This window comes from Phalaenopsis equestris, unplaced genomic scaffold (genome assembly GCF_001263595.1).
Source record: "Phalaenopsis equestris unplaced genomic scaffold, ASM126359v1 Scaffold000773, whole genome shotgun sequence".
Lineage (NCBI taxonomy): Eukaryota > Viridiplantae > Streptophyta > Magnoliopsida > Asparagales > Orchidaceae > Phalaenopsis > Phalaenopsis equestris.
The window spans coordinates 14,897-40,145 of record NW_018165213.1 but is presented as its reverse complement, the minus strand read 5'-3'; the positions used below and the strand labels follow the sequence as shown (position 1 = coordinate 40,145).

At 34.0% G+C, this 25,249-nt stretch overlaps 1 protein-coding gene across 1 annotated transcript in view; it reads right to left on the bottom strand.

The window, feature by feature from the left end:
- Positions 1 to 24,449, bottom strand: part of LOC110031130 (V-type proton ATPase 16 kDa proteolipid subunit-like) — a 35,523-nt gene extending 11,074 nt beyond the window's left edge. Inside the window, exons 1-2 of the mRNA XM_020734197.1 lie at positions 24,162 to 24,449; positions 23,793 to 24,078 (exon numbers count right to left, since the gene is read on the bottom strand). Coding sequence (XP_020589856.1) covers positions 23,793 to 24,078; positions 24,162 to 24,237 — 362 coding nt within the window. The 5' untranslated portion in view covers positions 24,238 to 24,449. The remainder of the gene's footprint in view (positions 1 to 23,792; positions 24,079 to 24,161) is intronic.
- Between the last annotated feature and the right edge of the window lie 800 nt (positions 24,450 to 25,249).

Sequence of the window (25,249 nt, the reverse complement as noted above, 5' to 3'; positions counted from 1 at the left end):
CTGAGGTTTAAGAAAAGTCCATAAATAGATCATAAATAAGGAAGCTAAGTGGTGGAGTGAAATTGAACAAAAGATAACCAGGGCAAACAAATGTACTCTTTGAGAATAATAAAAAGAATTCAGCTGAGGCTTTCTGATATAATAAGTATAAATATGATAACAACCGTGGATGCATTGATTGGATTTCAATTCTATACCTGAATGGATGCCACGGTCAATTATGTAAAGGACTAAGGCTGTCAATTTGGCTCGTTGTTAGCGAACAGCTCGTGTTCTGCTCGTTCGTTAAGCCTAACGAGCAGAACACGAACAAATTTTTAAGCTCAAAATGTAAACGAGCCGAACAAAACACAAAAAATTGTAAATAAAAGTTTGTTTGCTCATGTTCAGCTCGATTTGGCTCGAAAATAAATAAGTAAATAAAAATAGAAATAATAAATATTCGTGAAATTAAATATTATAAATTTTAATTAATTAATTTTTTTAAAAAGATAAATTGTCATATTTTATAAAATTAAATCCAATAAATAATTATAAATAAAAAAAAAATTAATAATAATATATTACTATTTCTTATATGAGTATCTAAACATGTTATATAGTAATACAATATAAGTTTTATAATTAAAAAAATTTTATATACTATCTAAAGAAAACCCTAACCCCTTCGGTTGCCTCTCCCTCTCGTTCTCCTCTCGAAACCCTTTCAGCCGCAATAACTTAGGTTTGTCGTCTCCGTTCGGCTTCTAATATCGACTTCTATTTCTCTTCGGATAGTCAGTGTTGGCTTGATTGCTCGGTATTCTTGCTTGGTCGCTCGTTTGGCCACCTAGGTGTTTCTTTGAGTATCTTCTCTCTAATAATTCATATTTATCTTTGAGTTCGCCTTTTATCTTATATTTTCTTAAATTTCTTTTTAATTTATTTAGATTTTATTTGTGAAACCTAACTTTGTAGGGTTTTGGCAGTGCAGTCTCGAAATATGTATATATATATTCAATGGATGAGATCTGATATAAGAGTTTTGTTGTGAAAATTAATTCAGTGTGCGTTTGTGCGGTGATTCATATTTGATTAGCCTCTTACCTATATATCAGATTTTTTTTTTTTTTGAGAAGAATACAATGTTTCTTTCCTTTAGTTTATCAAAATAATATCTCTTTTTCAAGCGTTATGTAAGATGTAATGAAAAATTTCGCTACTCCTCTCCTCTTTTATCTCTTTTCAAACATAAATATATGTACAAGATAAGCCATAGGAGAGATGATCCATACTAGAGGCTATGTATCATCACAAAAAAATAGATGTGCAGTTATGATAGTTAAATATATTAATTAAAAAATTTATTGGCATGCTAAGATGATATTCCAACAAAAATATGTCGAAAAACGGTTCTGTGTAATAAATATTATAGTAAATATAGCTGATTTTGGAAATTAAATTTTCCAAACAAATATGTGAATAAAATTAACATTGAAGTAACTTCACCAACTTCACATTAAACCAAATCTAGAAAATATACTTTGGATATTAAATTGATAGAAGGTTCAAACATCTTGATTCAACCAGTAGATATTGGCATTTCTTCTAATTGAACTTTGGACATGCTTTGTTGATGGGATTATAGTTTAGCTGGACCATTTGCAGATGTATTTGTTTTTTGGAGTGAAAAATATCTGAACTTGTATTGCTAAATTTTATGTTTGCTCTAAGCTTTTATTCACGCAGGTTGAAGATGTTTTGTAGGAACTTTTATGCTTGCTAATTTCTATAGGCTTTTATTCATGCATGAAATTATATTTTAGCTGAAATTTCATTCATGAACTTTTATGCTTGCTAATTGCTAAAAGCTTTTATCCATTGAGGTGTTTATTGTGTTTTTAAGTATTCTATAATGGTTAATCATCTTTGGTTTTCTTTTTAACTTTTTAAAATAGATTGTTTCCTCTACAACACTTCTTCAACTACAACTATCTTATAGGATTTATGCAACTATCCTAATTTAGATTCTTTGGAGTGAAAATTATCTTCCATTGATGTGTGCAAAGTTCTTTTGGGAAATTTGCATGGCAATGGAAAGAATATAATGGAAGATGTTTATTCATGTAGATGTTTTTTCATTTCAAATTATTCATTTTCATAATTTTGGAAGGCAACGCAAGTTTGCAACCATTTTAAGATAAAAATATAAAAAGTTGCCTAAGATGATTATTTTTACACTTAATTTTGGAAGGCAACACAAGTTTGCAACCATTTTAAGATAAGAATATAAAATTATGCCTAAAAATTAAGACGATTATTCTTACTCTTAATTTTGGAAGGAGTTGCCTAAGATGATTATTCTTACTCTTAATTTAGAAGGCAACACAATGTTGCAATCATTTTAAGATAAGAATATAAAATGTTGCCTAAGAATTAAGATAGTTATTCTTACTCTTAATTTTGGAAGGCAACATAAGTTTGCAACTATTTTAAGATAAGAATATAAAAAATTGCCTAAGTTGATTATTCTTACTCTTAATTTTGGAATGCAACATAAGTTTTCTGTGTTGTTTAGTGTCTATTGTAGGGATATTTTTGTTCTATCTGGCCTCAAGCAGTTTTCAATAATGAACAAATTGGAGAATATGGCTTTGGGGCTCCGACTTCACAACTGTTGCAAAGCAAGATTCTAACTTTTATTTTTGTGAAAAGTAATCATAATACTAATACTCATTTCTTTCGTACATATATATTTGTTATGAGTCCTCCAATAAGAAAAACGAGACATGACAAAGCCCTCTAGGATGCACTAGCGACAGGAATTTACAGCACACAATTCTAATGTATTTATGTAATACATAAGAATTGTGTGCTAGGTATGTAAATTTCTCTTAAAGATTAGCTAAAAATAGATGATCTAGTTGAATTACTTATTTTACCCCCCTAACGTTTTATTATTGTTTTTTTTTTTGTTTCAAGTATAAGCAACTTGGTAAGGAAGTTGCATCAGCTAACAATGTCTTTTCCTACACTTCCTATGAAGGGATAATTGACATTGATAAAATAATAGACCCGGTAACATAATCAAGTTGTTATTTATTCAAATTTTAATATGATGCTACGTGTCTCACGAAAGCAGATAGCAAATTTTGAACAAATGTCGTCACAGTTATTTGCTGGCCCTCATTTAAAGAGGAAACCGTTAGCTGAAATCCTAAAGTTGCAGGTATATGAATCATTTCATTTTATCAATTGCAAAATGGCTTAACTATATTTCATTTTATCAATTGCAGGGTTGCCTCTTAGCTTGTCTACCTTTGGCTTATCATTATCAGATTCAAAAAATATTTATTAAGAGGATACCACTCATTTTCTCTATAGTGGAAACATAGCTAGTCTTGTCATGATGATATTCACTCTTCACTAAGATGTATTTCTACTTTTAACCAGGCTATTGATGTGTTTGTGGCTTTCTTGCCCACATTTGAAAGTCGGTCATTGAGTGTCAAAGAAATTGCTAAATTATGGGGTGTTCCTCCTGAAAGGGCAATGTTATGCTCTTCAAATAAGCCTACCATACATGTTACCCTTTTAATTTTTATTTTATAATGGTTGCATATTTTGATTTGTTTCACCAAAAGAACCTTAGTTCTGATTCTTCTTTGGTCACAGATGCAGCTAGCAAGTCTTCAAGTTGAGCGAGTTAGACTCCATTGTATTAAGAGAAATGTGTGTTTACGAGTATGTTTTATGAGTATGGTTTTATGAGTATGTCACTTTGTTGTTGTGCAATTTTTTGTTTTCCATATTTGTAATTGTTTTTTTTTGGTCCAGGATATTCTTAATAGGCAGTCTTTTGTTATTATTTGTAGTGTACTACGGTCGCTTGAGTGTATTGCTTGTTCCGTTAAGTACAATGAACCTGTTCTTCTAGTTGTTTGAGCTGTATATTTTTTATGGATGTCTGATCGTTGTCTTAGTCTTAAACGAAAATAATCAATTTTGCCTTGGTTCTATTTTGTAGAATCTAAATCGACTTTTGATCTGGAAATCAAGAAGAACAGAGTAAATGTGGCCGTAATGGTAATGCATCTTATCAGGTTATGCTTCAAAGCTACGTGTTTCAACTTTTAAGCTTCAAAGCGGCGTGCTTCAAATTTAAATGCCAAGAAGTTCAGAGCATTTAAATACATAAATTGAAACAAAGAGCTCATAGTAGGGAACAAGAGTTTGATGCTTGATTCTTGTAATTTGTAAAAATGGTGAATAAATGCGTAAAATAGTTTTTATTTTGTTAATTTTTGTACAATAATATTAATTTTTTATTGCAGAAAATTTTGTCTTCAATTTGTGAAATAATATTAATTTTTAGAGTTCTTATTTTGTCTTAAATTGTGTTCAATTTGCGGAAAATTGTCTTCAATTTAACTTTTTTTTAGTTAATCATTTTTTTTTTGTTAATAAATATTTTGGCCTTTTGTCTCAAATTTGCTCTTCAAAAATTTTACATAAAATTCTTATTTTATATTAAAAAATTAAATATTATTTTAATAATTTTATATTCTAAAGGGATAATTTTTAGCCGAACACGAACAGGAAAATATTATTCGAGCCGAACATGAACACACTGTTCACGAGCCATTTCGAACACGAGCCCATTTCGAACACGAGCCAATATCGAATGAGCCGAACACGAGTCGACCTGAGCTCGCTCAGGCTCAGCTCGTTTACAACCCTACAAATGACCACAGCATCACAACATCAAATGACAAAAGCGTCATAAGATCATCATGATCAATCACAATGGCAACATTTCAAGAGTATAATGATTAAGGTAAGTTAAAATGATTTTAGATAAAGCTAGGATGGACAAGAGCATGCTTGAATTTCCCACTTCAAATTCAAACTTGGTTGATCTTCCTTCACCAATCAAGAATGGACTTAAAGCTTCCTCCACAAATTTGGCATATTTCCACAATTCAATGAAAGTTCAAAAACTCTTTGCAAGAAACATGGCAAGTAGTCATCAGCTCCTCCCACTCTCGTATTTTGAATTTTAGTTAGCTTCCTTTTAGCTTGATTTAAATTTCATATAATCTATAAATAGACATTAGAAGTATCCATAAATAGAATATTAGCTGAAATAATTTGGAGCAATATTCTATCTAGCTTGGCTTAATGGCTGAAATTTTCAAGTGCCTTTGGGGAGAAATTTTATTATTTGCTCTCTCGCTTACAAACTATAATTCTATATCTCCTCTCTCCGCTAAACCATAAAAGAGCACTAAAAACCCTAGCTATCTTCTTGACCTCACCAACAAACCCAAAACACTAAGAGAAACCTTCAGATTTTAGGCCAACATCTAACCTACAAATCCATTCCAACTCCACCCATAGCTTTTCTCTCCATCCTAAAGGTTATAAATCCTAAATGATCAGGGGAGCTTGGCTGACCCATTTGATCTCTCACTCGAGCTCTTCTTCCCAAAAAAGCCCAACAAAATAGTTCCCTTCACAACATTCCACCTCTCAGGCAACTAAATGATACATATAAACCCGGATTTTGTTATATCATAACCCTTCCACAAACCAATTCACAAACTTGCCACACAATGACAAGGAAGACTGCCAAACAACCCGCATAAACACCACAACCACCCCCATCAAGTTTCATATCAGAGCGTTGGTTCCACTGGTGCTTGTAGATAAGGCATCAAAAGATTTAGAAGGCCCCATCAAGAAATCAATAATTAAGGTAATTCCACTTCTCTATGAATCATCAAGTTGTACTGGTCTCCATTAGAAAGAAAAGTTGGAACAAAACCATTTGCTTATGTATGCTATTATCAGTTGATAACCATGAATAAGAGCTAAGAAAAATTTAAGCTTTTATATTTGATTGTTTGAGGATTATCATGACAGCCAATGATACATGAAGCATTGTCTTGAAAATTTCAATATGATGGGAGATGAGTAATAAAATAAACTCATTATGATAAAATATATAGAAAATCAAGTAAGAAAGTTAGTAAACTTAATGCATAAAAGCTTTCTCATCATCGGGACTATCAAGACTCGACCCGGGGGCTAAGATTTAATCAAGGCAGGAACAAATTATCGGGCGGTGAAATTAAATTTTTTATTATTCCAATTCTATCATCACTAAAAGTTTACTATCTAAATATTAATTGAAAAAGTCACTGAAGAAAATAATTAAATTGATGAAATAAAAATAGTTACCATTTAGGTTACTGACCTCACTTTCTTTACATATTAGTTTGTCTTCTATTCATCTAAATCAAAACCTTAAATTTGAAAAAAATATTAAAATAACATGAGTTATCTAAAGATAACCCAAGAGGAATCACACTTCTAAACTACAATAATTCATGAAAAAAAAACAATATGCATTATGGTCCTTCATATTTCACTATATGAGATCTTATAATAATCTAATATAGGTGTTCATGATATTTATTTAATAGAAATAACTTGAACTTCTATATGCGTTAACTTTAACTTTACTTTCCAAAGTTTAGTCTTTAACTTTACTTTTGCTTCACACAATTAATATTCATATGTGTCTTAGAAGCATCGTCAAAATATAACCTCACACACCCTTGACTGATATTATCCCATCGGCACAACAGTTCGTGATTTTACATGACTATCTAAGGGGGAAAAGCATCTACTAGCCCTGGCTGATATTCTTCTGTCGGCACAGAGTTTAATAATCTAAACATCACAATTGTCTGCGATGATAGGATAATATTACACACGTATCTAAACTGGCATCCCTTGCATGTACCATAAAGGGGCAAACACCTCTTAACATGCACATATAAACAATCATATATACAATATTTCATTTTTAATATATACATTCTTTTCATATAAGACAACGTGTATTTATCTACAAGAAATAATGCAACTTTACTATAATCTAAGAAAATGTGATAATTAGATAAATGCACTTTTAACAAAATTCTTACGGTCGGGTAATAATATACCTATATAATTAGTCATGCAATTAAATAACATATACATCTCTACTAGAACATAAGAGTCATGCAATAATATGATGTCCTTCTAAAATAAACTATTATGCAACTATTAAAAAAATAATATTTAACATACATACTTCATAACTAACGATATGAAGAATCATGTGTGATTTAATTTCATTGATATACGACATAAAAATTGTAAGCATGAATATATTTAAAAATAAGAAATAATACTGTAATAAATGTGTAATTACTTGTCTCTGTCTTAAAAAACTTCTATAAAAGATTATTCCTCCACGTTACTTTCCCTCACTAACACACATATCCAATAAAAGTGCATATATAAGGTTTACATTTTCTCCAAAATATAATTCATTAATTAAAATATTTCTCCTCAATTATCTTACGAATCAAATACTCTTACAAATCACTCATATACTCTATTTAATGAAGTTTAAAGAAAATCACATACATAAATAAATATATAAATCTTTACCTCTTACTTCCGTGCGGACACCTTTTATCAAATTCCAATCTTAAGTACCCTCCCTTTTCTGCTAATATAAATAAATAAAATGATAATTAATATATTCAATTGAGTATGCAGGATCCTAAATTGAAATTAACCATCAACTTACTTTAGTTATCTTGTTTTCTTTTGCACAATTATTGACCTCTATCTTCCTCAAATTCAAGCCTTATATAGCTTCAACCTTTGATTTAATAAAACTTACTATTAATATTTCATAAATAAATAAATATTTTAAATTCATGAAACACTAAACCATGACATACCTTAATTAAACTCTTCAGCTGCACCACCTGCATACAAGAGCCACCTCCCCTATCTCATACGTGCACAAGTCACTATTTCTTCTTTCATATGAGAGTTCCTCTTCCTGGATGCTCGACAACACGAACACCAGAGCCTTCCTACATGTAAAGCCTCTCCTTTCTTCGTGTTGGATATGCAAGTAGCTAACTTCCAAGGTGATGACACCCTCCTTCCTCCTCCCTAGGTTGCTCAGCTAGGATTTTCTTGCCCGTAATCCCACAAGCGGCACATCGCCTTCTTCTTCCACTACCTTCTTCTCATCAGAGCCGCTCGACTGATCGTAGCTTCCTCTTAGAAGTTGCTCGATGTTGTAATCGGCATCGATTTCTCCTACAAGCATCGTGGCTTGCCGCCCTCTTCTTCTCCTAACGCACAAAACTTTCGGCGAAGACTACAACAAAGGTTGTTGATATTCTAGTAAGAGAAAATGTGCGATCCTTCCTTCTCTGCATTCCATCTTCGCTCTCTCAAGCTCTCTCCTTTCTATTCCTCATTTGAATGAGACTTCATAAAAACGAAACTATCAAGATAGGAACCCCTTCGAATCAACCCATCCATTAGATAAGAATTTTTAATTAATTATCTTATTTTATTTTATTTTATTTTATTTTATTTAAATACGATTATTACAATCTCTCATAAAATTTCATCTTCAAAATTCATGAATTTCACGCCAACTAATCATTATGAAGATAAAAGATAAAACAATAACAAAAGTCTATTTCCTATTAAATGATAACTAAAGCATATGTGATAAATCTAATATCTAAGATGAGATTCAACTAAACAATCCCCAAACATCTTAATCATAATATAACTAACACAATACAAGATAACTAGAACAACACCCATTAGAAAAATTATCCATCAAACTCTATGAATCAACATCAGTAGAAACATGTTTTTCAGGTTCCTTATGAGTTAAATAAAATACTCTTGGTTGACATTGGTTGTTCCTTATGAGTAAATATACCAGCTTCAGTCATCCTCTCCAGACTACTTTAATTAGTAGATCTCTCCTAAATATTCCTCTAAGCTGAATGCATTTCTAAAATAGCATTTGATGTGAATCTTTGAGCAAAATTACAGCAATTCCTCATCTGATGTACAGACTGTCTGCATAAATAACACATCTTCAAACCAACTAGACATTCACCACGATGTTACTTCCCACAATTAACACATGGTTTTATAATGTTGTTGCCAGCGTGATTAATCATACTCCATCAGTGTATGACTTTATCTTCATCCCATTAGACTCTCAAAAATGAACTTTTGGTGTCACTTCTCTCAAGTTCTTCCTCTTGTGTGTGTTTTTATGCTTCAGAGTCTGCTAAAAATCAATTTTTACCCGACTAGCCCTCTCCACTAGCATTCAATAGTCTTTTATCCTATATGGCAATGGCGCCTACCTAATTAAATCCTTTAGCCCAGACAAAAGCCTATAACATTTCACATTAGTATTTGGAACCAACTGAGGTGTGTACCTTGAAAGCATTGAGAACTCTGCCTTGTACAACATTATTGAACGAACACCATGTACCAGTCGGATAAACTTGTCATACATCTGCCTCTTTGTTGATAGTGGAGCCCAGCCCTAGACAGGAAGGTCACACAGCGTTCGAGTGCGGGAAGGAGGCAAAGCGGAGGAAGTGTGGCTCTGTCAAGAAGGCGCTACAATGTTGGCACATTGGTACGAGACCAAAGGAGTGGAGAAAGGAGATCCGAAGCTTTCATGCGTAAGGTTAGATTAATTAATGGTTATAAGGTATATTTGAAATTTTAAATATATTAATTTATATATTATTATATTGTATTTGTGCAGGCGTGTGTGTGTGAATGTTTGATGCAAGGTTTTATTGAATAAGGATCGAAGTTATTTAAATCCCGAAATTCAAGAGTGAAGAAGCACAAACTTCTTGTGCAAGGAAAAGAAAGAATTTCGAGCAGACGAAAGCTTACAAAGGCATGTTAGAGTTTTTAATAAACTATTTAATGAATTTGATGTGTGTGTGTTTTTGTTAATTATATAATGTTAATAGGAAGTCAAATTAAAACAGGATTCTTTAAGTGAAGAACTTAATTCGTATGATTGGGAGGTCGTAATTATCGACTTCATATATTAATAAGAAGGTAAACCTTGAGATTTTATTTCTAGTAAGTAAAAAATTGAAAATATAAATGCTCATGTGATGTTTAAATCAATAAGGAATCGTAGGCTCATAAATCCTTGGGATTTGAGAAAGCAACAAAAATTAAGATTAAAAGAGGTTAGTGTTTTTAATGATAAAACTCTTACATATTTAAATGCGTTAACAACATTTAAAACTTTCTTTTAGGATGTGAGTCTTATAGGTATCTGCACTTTTAATTAATTTAGGTGTTAGTCAAAAAAAAGTGAAGTGATAAGTATTTCAGAGGTCTTTTAAGACAATTGTGAGTAATTATTTTTTTTTATGCATTAAATTAATACTTTGTTAAACAAAAAATTACTTTATTAAATGATTTAAAACAAATATTTCATTCATGTCTTGCATTTTAAAAGTTTAAAGTGGTATCACAAATGGAAAAAAAATAACGAACATGTGAATGTATATTTTAACGGATTTTAAATTTATATGAAATGAAATGTAAAAGTTTAAGTTATATAGAATTACCCCGGATGATGTTGGTAGGGAATGCAATGTACCCGTGCACGACAAATGAAATGATAAAAGTGCACATTCGAGTATAATTTTTTAGAATACTTTTGAATACATTATTTAAAGTACCTTCAAATATATTTTTGAGGATACTTTGGGGTATGACGATAATTCTGCTATGACTCATAAAGGTTAAAAAAGTAAATAATTAAGTTGAAACGGAAAAGAATAAAATTTGAATTGAAAGTTCACTGTTTTATAAAATAATGAACTGCATTTCTTTTGGTCATTCATGCATAGCATTGACATAATAATTTAATGCACGTTAAGATTATAATTGTTCACTAAGTTAAACTTACTATTGAAACTAATGATTTCTTTCAGGAAAAGAAAAGTTGTAGGTTGATATATCTGACAGTAGAGACTTAGTTTACATGATGAGGACTACAGGTGATAGACATCATGCTTACAACGTGTTTGCAGTCTCTTTTTGCACTGTTTTCCTTTGGATAGTGAGAATGTTGTATCGATTTAAATATTTTACTTGTAGATATTTTGATTATTGTTGGATGATTTAAATTTCTTATGTATTTGTGTATTATTAGTGGCTATTTTATATATTAGAAGTAATATATATATATATATGGAAGGAAAATAAAATGTTTATACCGTCTAATCGCGATTCTTAACTTAGTTAATTCTAAGTTATCAAGCCAGATCATGACCGAAATAGTTTCAAATACTTGCATATTTGGCCTCCCCCACTAGAACTCGCATAAAGTTGAACATACAATAAACTAAAAAATAATCATTTGCATGTTGATGTTTCATATTGCACCATATGAGATATTATAAAAATTTAATGTATATGTCTATAACATTTACTTGATGAAAATAACTTATACTTCTATACGCATTAACTATAATTTAACATTCCAAAGTTTAGTTTTTACTTTTACTTCATACAATTAACATTCACATGTCTTAAGAACATCGTCAAAACGTAACCTAACACACCTCTGACTGATATTATTCCGACGCAGTGGTTTATGATCTAAATTATACGATTGTCTAAAGTGGAAAGATGTTTACTTGCCCCTGACCGATATTCTCCTATCAGCACAGCAATTAGCAATTTAAACACCACAATTGTCTGGTGTGATAGGAAAACATATATACATATGGGTACATTAGAATCTTTTACATGTATTACAAGAGAATGAACTCCTCTTAACATGCACATACAAGCATCCATATATACACAATTTCATTCTTCAGACATATATTATTATTATATAACGCAACTTGTATTCATCTACAAAAAATAATACAACTCTACTAGTTTCTAAGATCATTACATAATCTGATAGATGAACCTTTACTAGATATCTAAAGGTCAAATAATAATTTGAATTATACATCTGGTCATGAAATAAGCTTTACATATACATCTCTGAAAACTTTCTAAAATAAACTATTATGCAACTTTTAAGATAACAATATTTAATATGCATACTTCACAACTAGCAATATGAAGAATCAATGTGATTTAATTTTATGATATAGGTGATTTATAATAATGAAAAAAATGTAAGCAAGAATATATTTAAAAATGAATAAAATTATTGTAACTTAAAAGTATAATTACTTACCTTTGCCTTGAAAGTCTTTTGTAAAAGTTTATTCCTCCACTTTACTTTCTCTCACTAACATCTATATCCAATAAAAGTGCAAATATAAGATTCACATTCTCTCCAACATATAATTCATGAATTTAAATATTTCTCCTCAATTATCTCATTAATCAAATACTCTTACATTTCATTCATAAACTCTATCTAAGGAAGTTTAATTACAATCATATACATAAATCTTATCGCTTACTTCACTGCATTCACTTCTCAAATTCCAATCTTAAGTATCCTTCCTTTTCTACTAATATAAATAAATAAAATGATAATTAGTGAATTCAATTAAATATGCAGGATCCTAAATTTAAATTAACCATAAACTTACTTCACTCATCTCTCTTTTTCACTATTATTAACCTCTATCTCCCTCAAATTCAAAACTTCTCTAGCTTCGATCCTAATTCAATTAAACATAATACTAACAATTCATAAATAAACATACATTTTAACTAATAAATTAATATACTAAACTCTAACATACCCTAATTAAACTCTTAGGCCCCACTTCCTGCATACACAAGCCACCTCACCTATCCCGTACACGCACGAGCTGCAATTTCCTCGTTTGTAAGAGAGCTCCTCTTCCTGGAAGCTCAACGCGGTTTGACAACACCAACATAAGAGCCTTACTGCAAGCAAAGCCTCTCCTTCCTTCGTGTTGGATACACGCCCAACTCACTTCCAAGGTTGCAACACCCTTCTTCCTCCTCCCTCAATTGTTTGGCTAAGATTTTATCGCACGTAATCCCGCAAGCGGCACCTTGCCTTCTTCTTCCTAGACTTTCTTCTCATCGAAAATGCTCGATTGATCCTACTAATCATAGAAATTGCTCGATCCCGCAATTGGCATCAATTACAACTGCAAGCGTCCTCCCCTTCTCCTTGGGCAGAAAAATTTCGACGGCGACTACAACAAATGATGTTGATAATCTGGTAAAAGAAAATGTGTGATACTTCTTTCTTCTCTATGTTGTCTCTCGCTCCTTTGTTTCTCGCTCTCTCCGGCTCCCTTCTTTCTATTATTTGGTTCGAATGAGGAGTCTCGTAAAAATAAAACTATCGACATAGTAACCCTTTTGAATCTACCCACTCATTAGATATTAATTTTTTAAAATTAATTATTCTATTTTATTTATTTTAATTAAATACAGTTATTACAAGGAGCACCAATAAATTTCCCTCTAAACCTCTTGAAAAGACTCCACCAAATCCATAAAAAGTTACGTTACATCTATTGTGATGCTTGTAGATAATTTTCCACCTTTTAAACTTGCCTTATATGTTATAACATACTCCACATCATCAGTATGTCTCTCACAATTTCAATGGCTCATTACGGTCTAGTTACTACTATGAATCCTATAATAGAGTTAGACAGTTGCAAATGTGTTCAAGCCAACCCACTTACAGAAGCTGAAATCCATTCAGTACTAGTTAACTTCTCTCAGTATCGAAGTGCAAAAAGGTTTTAACTGTATGAAGTACGACTCTTAGAAATGGATAGAATTGATTTTTAAACCATAAACATGATCAAGCTTGTGGATACACTTAAAATCTGATCAAGCTTGTGGATACACTGAAAATCTGGATTTTAAGCAAAAAGGTTTTAACTGTATGAAGCACAACTCTTAGAAATGGATAGAATTGATTTTTAAACCATAAACATGATCAAGCTTGTGGATACACTGAAAATCTGGATTTTAATTCCTTAGTTGAATAGATGGTCACTTCCATCATATGATAACAAAATTATCAAGATCAGTCACAACATTCATCACGTAGTATGTGAAGATTATAACGATCAAGGTATGTCAAAATGTTTTTAAATATAACTCGAATCAGAGCATGACAATTTCCTGTTTCAAATTCAACCTTGATCAATTACAAATCAATGGTTGGTATAACGCTCTTCTCCAAGTATAACGCCACTTTCCAAATATCAAGAGGGGTTGTAGCAACCTCAATGCATTATCTATGCGAAGTTCGCTCCAGCTTCTCCCTCTACTATTTTGAATTTTAGTAAGCCTCTTAACTTGATTATTTTCATGGAACATACAAATAGAAATTGGTATCATTAATAAAAGATTCATAGCTGACATTATTTGGAGATATTTTCTCTCTCACTCTCAGTTTTGACCTGTGAGGAATTTTATTGCTTACTCTCTTCCAAACCCTACTCCCATGTCTCCTCCCACTAAAACCGATTAAAAAGTTTTAAAAACTATAGCTCACCTCTTCGCCTCACCAACTAACAAAAAAAAAACAATTCTCTCAAAATTAGGCCACAATCTGAACCTGAATTCCACTAATTTTACATATGAAACATGGACATGGACACGGACATGGTGACAATGACACAACAAACAAGACAAGCTCACAACCACCTGACACGAATATAAAAAATAGGGCACGATACACCATGATAAAAATATTATATTTTCTAAATTATTAATATAAAATGCAAATTTTAGTATTTTCTATTAAAAAAATCACTAGGTAAAGTACAATATCATATACATTGACTTCACAAAAAAAGCTTAACAATAAAAAAAGAAAAATACAGTTAATAAAAAAATGTTTAATCTTATGTAACAAATGCCATTTGTTAACAATGCTCTAACTTTAGTGTTCATTAATAATTGAAAAAAATATCATATTTTATATTGCATTTTAATATTGCATAGAAAGTTCATCCCAAAAGCACGTGTTCTTACAGGAGCCATGTTTGGCACCGATTGGGCCATGTGCGACCCTCATTGTAACCTAATTATCCTAAATAAGTATTTGACAAAATTTTGATTGTCCAGACATGGGTTAGAATATGTTTGAGAAATGTTTTGTGTCTGACACGAAGACTAAAAGAAATTTAGAAGTGTTCATGCTTACTATAAATCCACCTATAACCTTCCCACAAATATGGGCGTTCGACTCACCCATTAGAATCATCACTCAAGTACTTCCCCAACAAAACCCAAAAAATAATTTATTAAGACTTCTACCTCGGCTAGGGCTGTAAACAAGTCGAGCTTGAGCGGGCTCAGGCTTGGCTCGTGTTCGGCTCGTTCGAAATAGCTCGTGTTCAAAATCGGCTCGTGTTTGAAATTGGCTCATGAACAGTGTGTTCGTGTTCGGCTCGATTTAAATATTTGTGTTAGTGTTCGGCTCGAAATTGACTCGGAAAAATTAAATTGAAAAAAATAGATATAAAGTGTGGGATTTGAACATGGACTAAATATATACAAAAGAAGACACTAACCACATTACCACACGAGATGTTATGATTTAAACCTAAATATAAATACATATAATATATTATTTTATGAATAATATATGTAATATATTATTATATAAATAATTATATATTTTTTAAATTTCGAGCTAAAACGAGCTGAACAAGAGCGAACAAAGAGTTGTTTGTGTTTGGTTTATTTATAATTCGAGCTTTAAAAACTTGTTCGTATCCGGCTCGTTTACTTAACGAACGAGTCGAACACGAGCTGTTCGCGAACAATGAGCTTTTTTGATAGCCCTAACCTCGGCCAACTCAATATTACACATAAACCCTAAAATCCAATCAAAAGTAATACGCTCATTCATATAATCAAGTTATGAGAGAAGATAAGAAACATTAGCATAGAAAAAACACATCAATACTATAAAGTCAATTTTATTTTATGTCAAGATGATCCATTATGATTTTTTTTTTTTTTTTGCTAAATTAATTAATGAAAAATCATTGAGAGTAAACATAGAGTCTTTACATATAAATTTATTAATATAAAGAAGGGATATAACAAATAATTGAGTCTATGCAAATTAAGGGAACAAAAAGTTCACAAATATATATATATATATGATGAGCATTAACTAGAATTAGAAACTGTTGTATGATGAGCAAGGAATTTCATGCTATAGTACACGATTCATCAAGACTAAAATTTTAGATCTTATGTAGAAACTTAAAAAAGAAAAGGTTAAACTTATTATGATATATTGTATTTAAAGAAGAGAATCTTAATAAGTAAGATTTCTATTGAAACAACTAAGAAATTAGAATATTTATGAAATCTTTTTATAAGAGGTATAAAATTAATAGGATAAAAATAGAATATTTTGGTGCATAAAAATAATAATAGTTGTCAAATATTATTGGATTCGCAAGACTAATACCAATATGTGATAGAGTTATTTTCAACTACATAGAAGAATTAAATTAAAGATGAAGACCAACTTTTAGCTTTAAAATTAAGTGATTAAAATTGACAAGTGTCCCATTAGTACTATATCGATAGGAGAATGAAATGAGAACTTAAAGATTAATTTATAAAAATACAAACATAACACAAGTAAAAAAATTTAGTATTAAGCTATAAAGAAGTCGGTGAAACTAATGCGAATCAGGGCCAAAATTAGCAAACAAATTGAAAGAAACGGATGGGAAAATCCAAATTAGGTTAATTTGATAAATCTCGAAGCAAATAAATAAGTATAATAGGAGATCTACAATTTGAGAGGTAGATCGACTCTCCACAACTCTAAATGCCGCTAAGAACAAGAAAAAGAAAATTGCAGATATCAAACAAACAAATCCTAGGTGATTTGCTTTAACAGAACACCCCCCAAAACACATTCAAAGTTTCGCACCCCCCCACATACATAAACAGAGACTTAACAGGCCCCAGTCAGAGACAAAAACCCAAGTAGGACTTAGGGTGTTAGCCCCCTTAGGACTTGGTTGGGCTGACTGATTTGGTTGTGCCTGTCCGGTGTAGGAGGGACCAAAATAATAATACTCCCCTCCCAAAGAAGTGAATTGTCCTCAAGGTGGAAAGATGGAAACTACTTCTAGTTCAGTTCATAAGGCTCCCAAATTGCTTCATAATCTGGCGGATCTTTCCACTTAATCAACACCTCCTTTGCCCCAGTCACTCCTCGACACACTTCTTCTACCTCCAAAGGTTCCAAAACCACCTCCATGTTCTTTGTTAGTGTGGGAGGTAGTGAAGACAAAGGAGTGTGGTATCTAATAGCACATCTCATTTGTGATACATGAACTACTGGGATAATGATGATAATAGTAGTAACCTCTGATGGTATGCCCTTGCCATAATGCCTCCCACGATCTCATAGGGTCCAAAATATCATGGGGAAAGCTTCTTGCTCCTCATGGCCAGTGTCTTTTGCAATAAGGTCTCAGTTTCAAATAAACCACATCCCTTGGCTCAAATTGTACCTCCATCCTATGTCCATCAACGTTCCTATTTATGATCCATTGGGCCCTCAGTAGACGTTTCTAGAGCTCCACTGATATCATATTTCTCTCCTCCAAGTACTAGTCTATACTGGATACTGATGTAGTGTTATGCCCAGAGTGTATTATGTGAGGTGGATTCCGCCCATACAAAATCTAAAATGAGTGGTCTGTGTTATAGTATGATATGAAGTATTATACCAATACTCAGCCCAAATAATCCACTTGCCCAAAGCTTCAGCATATCTAATATAAAATAGTTCAGGTACGCATCCGCACTCCCGTTGACCACCTACATCTGGTCATCTGCTTATGAATGATATCTTGTACTCCTCTTTAGGATTGTGCCTTGTAATCTGATTAGTTCCTTCCAAAAATGGCTGAGGAACACCTATCCCTATTTGATACAATGGATTTTAGAACACCAAGCAAACAAACCATCTTTCGTATAAACACGGTAGCTACTGAGACAACAGTGTAAGAATGTCACAATGAAATGAATTGTGCATACTTTCTTTGGCAATCCACTACAATCAATATCACACTAAATCCCTCTGATCGTGCCAACCCCTCCATAATCATCATCTCCTCCCAAACCTTCTCATGTAAAACTAGGGATTGCAGTAACTCTCATGGTGTCATAGTCAAATACTGTGTCGTTTTCACACATCATATTTTGCCATCATGCCATCTACATCTCTACACATCCCCACCCAAAATAGTTCTACAGATAGTCGATTGCATGTCTTTTGTACTCCTGAGTGCCTCCCCAATCGCGTTGCAGTATAACTCCTGTAACAGTTTGGGAATGTACCCCGATGTCCTCGATAACACAAATCATCCCTGGTAGAGTAGTTGTTGTCCTCTCGATGCATATCCTGGATGATTGTTCGGATCATGTAGCCACTCTACCCCGATTTTTCTCAACCCCTCATCGTATTCACTATCCTGCCTCAAGACTTCCCTAAGACCATGGGTACTAATAAAACTGTCAATTGCGACTCCTACACCTTCCTCGATAGTACATTTGCAACCTTATTCTCCAATCATGGGTGATACTAGATCACAAAATCATATCCAAATAACTGGATGGCCACCCTGATGCTCCTCAGTCATCCTTTACTCCAATAAATAGTTCAAGTTCTTTTAATCTGTCTTGACTATAAAGAGTCTCCCCAATAGATAGAGACATTACTTCTGAATGACCAAGAAAATAACCATCAACTTCCGCTCATATACAGAGTTGAGACTTGCCCTGACAATGACTACCTGAGTGAAATAGGCAATAGCCATTAGTCCTACATGAGTATTGTCACCAATCCATATCCTGACACATTCATCTTTACCACAAATGACCTTCTAAAGTCTGTGAGTGCTAATATTGGCACATTGGTCATTGCCCTCTTCAATTGTTCGAAGGTATGTGTTGCACCTTCCCCCCACCTAAAATTGTCTTTCTTCAGTTGCTTCGCTAGCGGCCATACAATCGTGCCATACCCTCTCATGAATTTCTAGTAGTACCCGATGAAACCTAAGAACCCTCTTAGCTCCTTCAAGCTCCTAAACAAAGGCCAGCCCAAAATAGCCTCAATCTTGGATTGGTCCGCTGCTACCCCTGTTTTGGTCACCACATTCCCTAGGTACTTCACTTGCAACTGTGCAAAAGAGCATTTCATCAATTTGGCATACAACTAATTCTCTCTCATAGTTTCAAGTATTGTTTTTAGGTGTCCTGTATGCTATGCATCCATACAATAGTAGATCGAAATGTCATTAAAAAATACCAATTCAGGTAAAGCTGGAAAACCTTGTTGAAGAGAGAGTGAAATGTGGTTGGAGTGTTGGAATCGAATGACATCACCAAAAACTTAAAATTTCCGTCATGATTCTTGAATGTTATCTTGTGCCAATGAGTTGGCTTCATCCTAATCTAATGGTATCACAACTTCAGATCAATCTTCAAGAAGATGACTGTTCCAAAAAACTCATCAAATAGTTGATTAATCACCGGAATAGGAAAATTTTCTAATACAATTTCCTTGTTCAGAGCCCTGCAATCTACAAGACTAGGCTGGAAGAAGGGCTCATAATAGACCTGATAATCCTGTCTCGAGCATCTCTTCGATCAACTTCTCTATCTCATTATTCTGAATTTGGGATACCGGTATAGTCTGATGTTGATCAGGGGAACCAATTCCTTTAATGTAATGTGCTCCCTCAGTGGCAGTAACCTGCTACGCTGCTAAAGGATGAAAAAATTATTGTAGAAGCTATTGAACACACTTGTGGAACTCTATTAACTTTGAATCTTGAATCTCCTTTAGACTCTGCAACTCCATCAAATAGCCCAATCCTGCTCCCCATATCGCATTGATCATAGTTTTGAGTGAGACCATGCTTCTGCAAAAGCTAGCATCCCCTCTCAACTTCACCTTCCTCCCCTCAACCATAATCTCCACAGTCAAGGTTTTTCAATCCACCCTCGTCTCTCTGATAGTATGTAGTTACTCCATCCCTAAAATCACATCAGTACTTCATAAATCCAAGGAAATGAGTCTTACACCACTTATATGTCATGTAATGTCAACACCAATCCCTACAAATTTCCTAGCTTTTCTCCACCTTCTCTATCCCCATCATGACAGCAAAACATCTTGTATCTACTAATTTTAACCTCAACTGCTCACGGCCTAATTTGAGATGAAGTTGTGAGTGGCCCCACTATCCGCCAACACTACTACCAACTGCTCCCCAATTTATTCCCTCACCTTCATGGTGGGATTAGGATTAAATCCCACCACTAAGTTGAGAGTCACATCCACTACATTCAAATGTATGTGCTCCTCTCTCTTCACAGTTTCTCCCACCAATTCCTCACTATTTGCCTCCTCCACATCACAAATTGTAAGGACCTGGAGTGTTTGATCCTTGCATTGGTGGTCTGGTGCATACTTCTCATCACATCGAAAACATAATGTCTTTGCTCTTTTGTCGTGCACCTCTGCATTCGTGAGAAGCTTAAAGTTGACCCTTGGACAGGCCCCCATATTTCTCTCCTTCGGCGCCTCCCTCTAACACGACACCATTTAGATCCTCAGTGTCGTGACATCAAGATACTCTTGTGAATACTCCCATGGTGCCGCTTCTACTGACCCTCTCCGCCTAGTTCTTGTCTTCCACTTTCTAGGCTAACTCCATCTCCCCCAATCCCCGCGGTCTCAATAGTCGGAGGACTGCATGTATGTCAGGCTTTAGAAATTTCATGAAATTCTCCTCCAAAACTCCTTCAGAAATCCCTCTCAGCTCTCAAACATCCCAGCAATAACTTGAAACTCTCTCTATACTCTATGACAGTCTCATCTCGAGTCAAGTTAAAGAAATTGGGGAGCACAATAATCTTCTGCTGAGTGTCGTTAGGTTGTAGCTTTATCTGAAATTTTACACTAAAAATATGGCCATGTTAATTCTGAAGGGATATAACGATATCGAAGGTCTGCCAGATGCCCGAAGGTCTGTCAGAAGATCGAAGATCTGTCAGATGACCGAAGGTTTGTTATACAATCGAAGGGGTGTCATACGACCAAGAACCTAATGCCCAAAAGGTCCAAATACACAAAAAAAAGCCAAAATCAATTACAAATATAAAAATACACAATATAAGACAATAATATCCTGTAACCCCCTTAATAAAGTAGGGTCAGAGAAGTAAATTTTCACCTTTAGCCCTCTATCTCCTATAAATAGGAGGCCCATAGCAAGTATTAGGGGGTTTTGGGCTCTTCTCTCTAAACCCATACTCTGTTAGGAGAATTCTCTCACCTTCTCTTTTGTGAGAAGGGACCTCTAATTTCTATATATAAAATGGTTACAGAGCGCAAGAGTACCCTAGTTCGCCCGTATGGGGCAAGTCTATGTGTGCTCTTCCCTTTCTTTTTCTATCCTCAATGATTCCCGTCACTTTGATCCTCACGAGACAAATCTGGATTTAACATCCTAAAATATGCGATGAGCTTGGAGCACGTTGCCTACAAGAAGGGAAGCAACACCAACGAGATGAAATGCACCCCAAAGACATTCCTAACAGGGATCACGCAAAGGGGTTCATGCAACAACAAATTTGGAGCCTAAAACTTTGTTTTCTTCATCTTCCTATAGGCCCTCGCTAGTAGGTGAGTACCACAAAACGGATGGTTGGCTCCCAACAGTCGAAACAACTGGCTAATCGGACCTGCGTATTGCTCGGACAATTCAGGGCAACTAAAACCTTACCAAGCTAATAAAATAAATATGACTTCAAAACATATCTTGTGTTATGAAGCAAATTTCTTTAATATTTTTTCAGGCCCAATCGACACTTGGGGAACTGAATCCAAGAAGCAGCGCTGACAGCAGCCACAAAGAGGTTCGCTCAGCAAAATAGCCCACAACGCTCCTGCATTGTAACTCTTGGTCCCCATACTTGAATCAAATAAAGCTATAGAGGTGGTTTTCAGCCCAGTAGCAAGAAACTCCGCGAAGGGTAAAACGCAAATAACTTCAGCAAAGAGTCTCGGCGGTTACCCTTGCGAAGGCAGCAACAAGATGCACCTAAGTCATTATGAAAGCTGAGGCCCGTCCGAGACGACAATCAAACTAAGCAACCAAGACCTTGAAAAGTGTAAAAAAAGAGGCAGGTGACAATTACATAAAATAATAAAAAGGACAGGGTGACACTATAGATGTCTAATCGACATCCAAACAGCAAATCTGAGCCACAACGCCAAACATCAAAAAGCCAATCTCAAAGCTTAATAAAGATATAGCTCTTGAGGTAATTCTCTGCCCGGCAAAGACAAGCTCCACGAAAGGTGCAGTACAAATCAACCCAACAGTGAGTCTCAGCGGTTATCCAGGCAAAGACAGCGACAAGATTAGCCTAAGTCCCAACAAGTGATGTGGACTAACCGAGGCGATAAATCCGACTGAGCAAAAGATACAAGTTATGTTAGACTTGTGTCGGGCGGTGGCATATAAAACAACGACCAATCAACTTTCTGAAGATCCAGGTGATCAACCAACACCAACATTCATCACCAAATAATTATCGCAAACAAATAGCGTTGTAGAAATGAGGATGACCGAAGGTCAGCCAAACGATAAAAGGTCAGTCAGATGACTAGGATCAAGTCAGCCGACCGAAAGCTTTAGGAGACCAGCTCGGAGCTGGCAAGATTGAGCACAAAATGATGCTAAGATCGAGGAAATATCATTAATGACTAAAAGGTAAATATGATCACATTTTTAACTTAAAAAATTCTTATAATTTTATAGCAACTTTGCCTCTAAGAAGTAAAAGAATTTAGAAACTTCATATATACATTAAAAATGTATCATTGTTTATCTTAAAAAAATCTAACAGTACCGAAGGTCTGTCAGACAACCGAAGAGCTGCCAGACGACCGAAAGAGCTGTCACACGACCGCAGACTTGCCACCCAAAAGATCCAGGTAAACAAAAAAAAAATACTAAAATCAATTACGAATACGAAAAGTCACGACAAAAAAAATTAATGTCATTTAACACTCTACCAAAGCAGGGGAAATCATGTAGTTTTCCACCTTTACTAATCTATCTCCCATAAATAGGAGGCTCATAACACGTACTTTTTTTTTAGACTCATACTCTGTAAGAAAAACTCTCTCCCCTTTTCCCTTGTAACCTCTATTTTTCATATATATAAAATGAGTCAGAAAGGCCGAGAATACCCTAGTATGCCCTTATGGAGCAAATCTGTGTGTGCTCTTCCCTCTCTCTTTCTCTCATCTCTGGTTCCTACCTCTCCGATACATGGGTATGTCTCACAGTACAAAAATTTGGATTCAACAGAAATGATAAAAGATGATTCTCCATTTTTTTATGTTCTCAATTCGTTTAAATTTTGTCCTAATAAATTTGATCTTGATAAATCACTCAATATTAAGATTTAAGATATATATTAACTAACAAGCTAAAATAATTTAAAAAGAAAATTATGTGTATATGAGAACATTATAAAAATTAATAATATTAAACACATTTTTATTTTTCATTAATGGAAAATTTATAAGAATATCAAATATATTTTATAGTCTTTGTTTTTAAAATCAGAAAATTTATTTGATTATAAAAAAAATTGAAATCAGAAAACTCAAAAAAAAAAATATCAAATATATTTTCTTTTTACGTTAAAACATAAACAAAATCAAAACAAAACAAATCAAAAATGAAAATAAAAAAAATAAATAAAAAGGACAGTGATCCCAAACGCGCTTTTAGCCAAAAAACCCTCAGTCCCACAGACAAAAAGATAACTGAAAATTTTGCAAGATAAAGACAGAGAAAATCCAGCAAAAGTTAAGAAATTACCTCACGCCAGCATCACCAACGATCCCAATAGCCATGCCGGCTGATAGCCCAGCAAGACCACATGCAAGACCGGAAGAGAGGTGAGCGTATCCATCAAATAGATAATAAGACTTGGCCTTGGGATTAATTCCCGTGCTAATAATAACCGCAATAATCAATCCATAGATACCGAGAACACCAGCCATGACCACGGGCACAATTGACTTCATAACAAGCTCCGGCCGCATGACCCCCATCGAGGCCACGCCTACGCCGCTCTTTGCAGTTCCGTAGGCCGCCCCCATACCTGAAACAGAAGATACCAAATATAAAACGATGAGAAAAACAGTAACCCTACCGAAGAACTAAACAGAGACAGTATGTGCTTACAGGAGAAAACAAGCGCCGCTGCGGCGCCAAGGAACCCGAAGAAGGGAGCAGTTTCATCGCCGCTAAAGCCAACCATTCTTTCAGAAATACTCGAACCTGGAAATCCTTTTAACTTCAAATTTGAGCTCTTCCTGATTATTCCTTCTGATTCCTTTGCGCGACGAAGAGGATGGAAGTAACCTAAGAACAAAGACGAGATTTATTCGGAAGGAATGGTCAGTTTCTTAGCCGACGGTTGTTTGGTTAATAAACTGCCAGCGTTGTTGCGGATGAGGTGAGATGGTGCCCTGATCTGCATTTCCTCCCGCAATTAACCGAGTCAAATAAATAATTAAATAAATAAATAATGCCAGCGCTGATTTTATTTTATACTAGGGTATTTACACGAAAAATATTCAGTGCAATTCCCATGAATTTATATATGTAACCTCTAAATTTAATTTATAATATTTATCATATCAAAAATATCGTATTTTTACTTGCACACAACCTAATATTTCATATATAACAAACTAATCACCCAAACTTCAAATATTTAAAATTAACCACCCTAAACCTTTTAGCCAAGGAGATGTCTCCCTCTATTTACAATTGTTCGCCCACTCTTCCCCGCATTAGGATACGGCTTCATCTCCTTCCCATGTTATGCTCCCTCTCCGTTGCCTCATTCTCTCATCTCTTTCCTACTTAAATGCCTCTCTTCAAGATTCATAAAATGTCGTGGAAAACAGTTTTACGGCGGTCATCGTGCAAGTCAAACTTAGTTCTAAAATTGCCTCATTCTCTCATCTCTTTCCTCCATAAATGCCGCTCTTCAAGATTTATAAAATGTTGTGGAAAACAGCTTCACGGCGGTCATCGTGCAAGTCAAACTTAGTTCTAAATCATCTATTTTGTTCATTACAAATATGGGAAAGTTTTTTTTAAGAATATTGGTTATGGATGATTGTGAATAAGTTTTTACTATAGAGATTAGAAGGAATTATTTATGGATATGGAAATAAAGGGCTTTTCTAATTTGCTTAGAAATACATGCAAAGAGATTTTCCTCAAGATGATAATGGAGAATCCAATTGGGATCACAACAC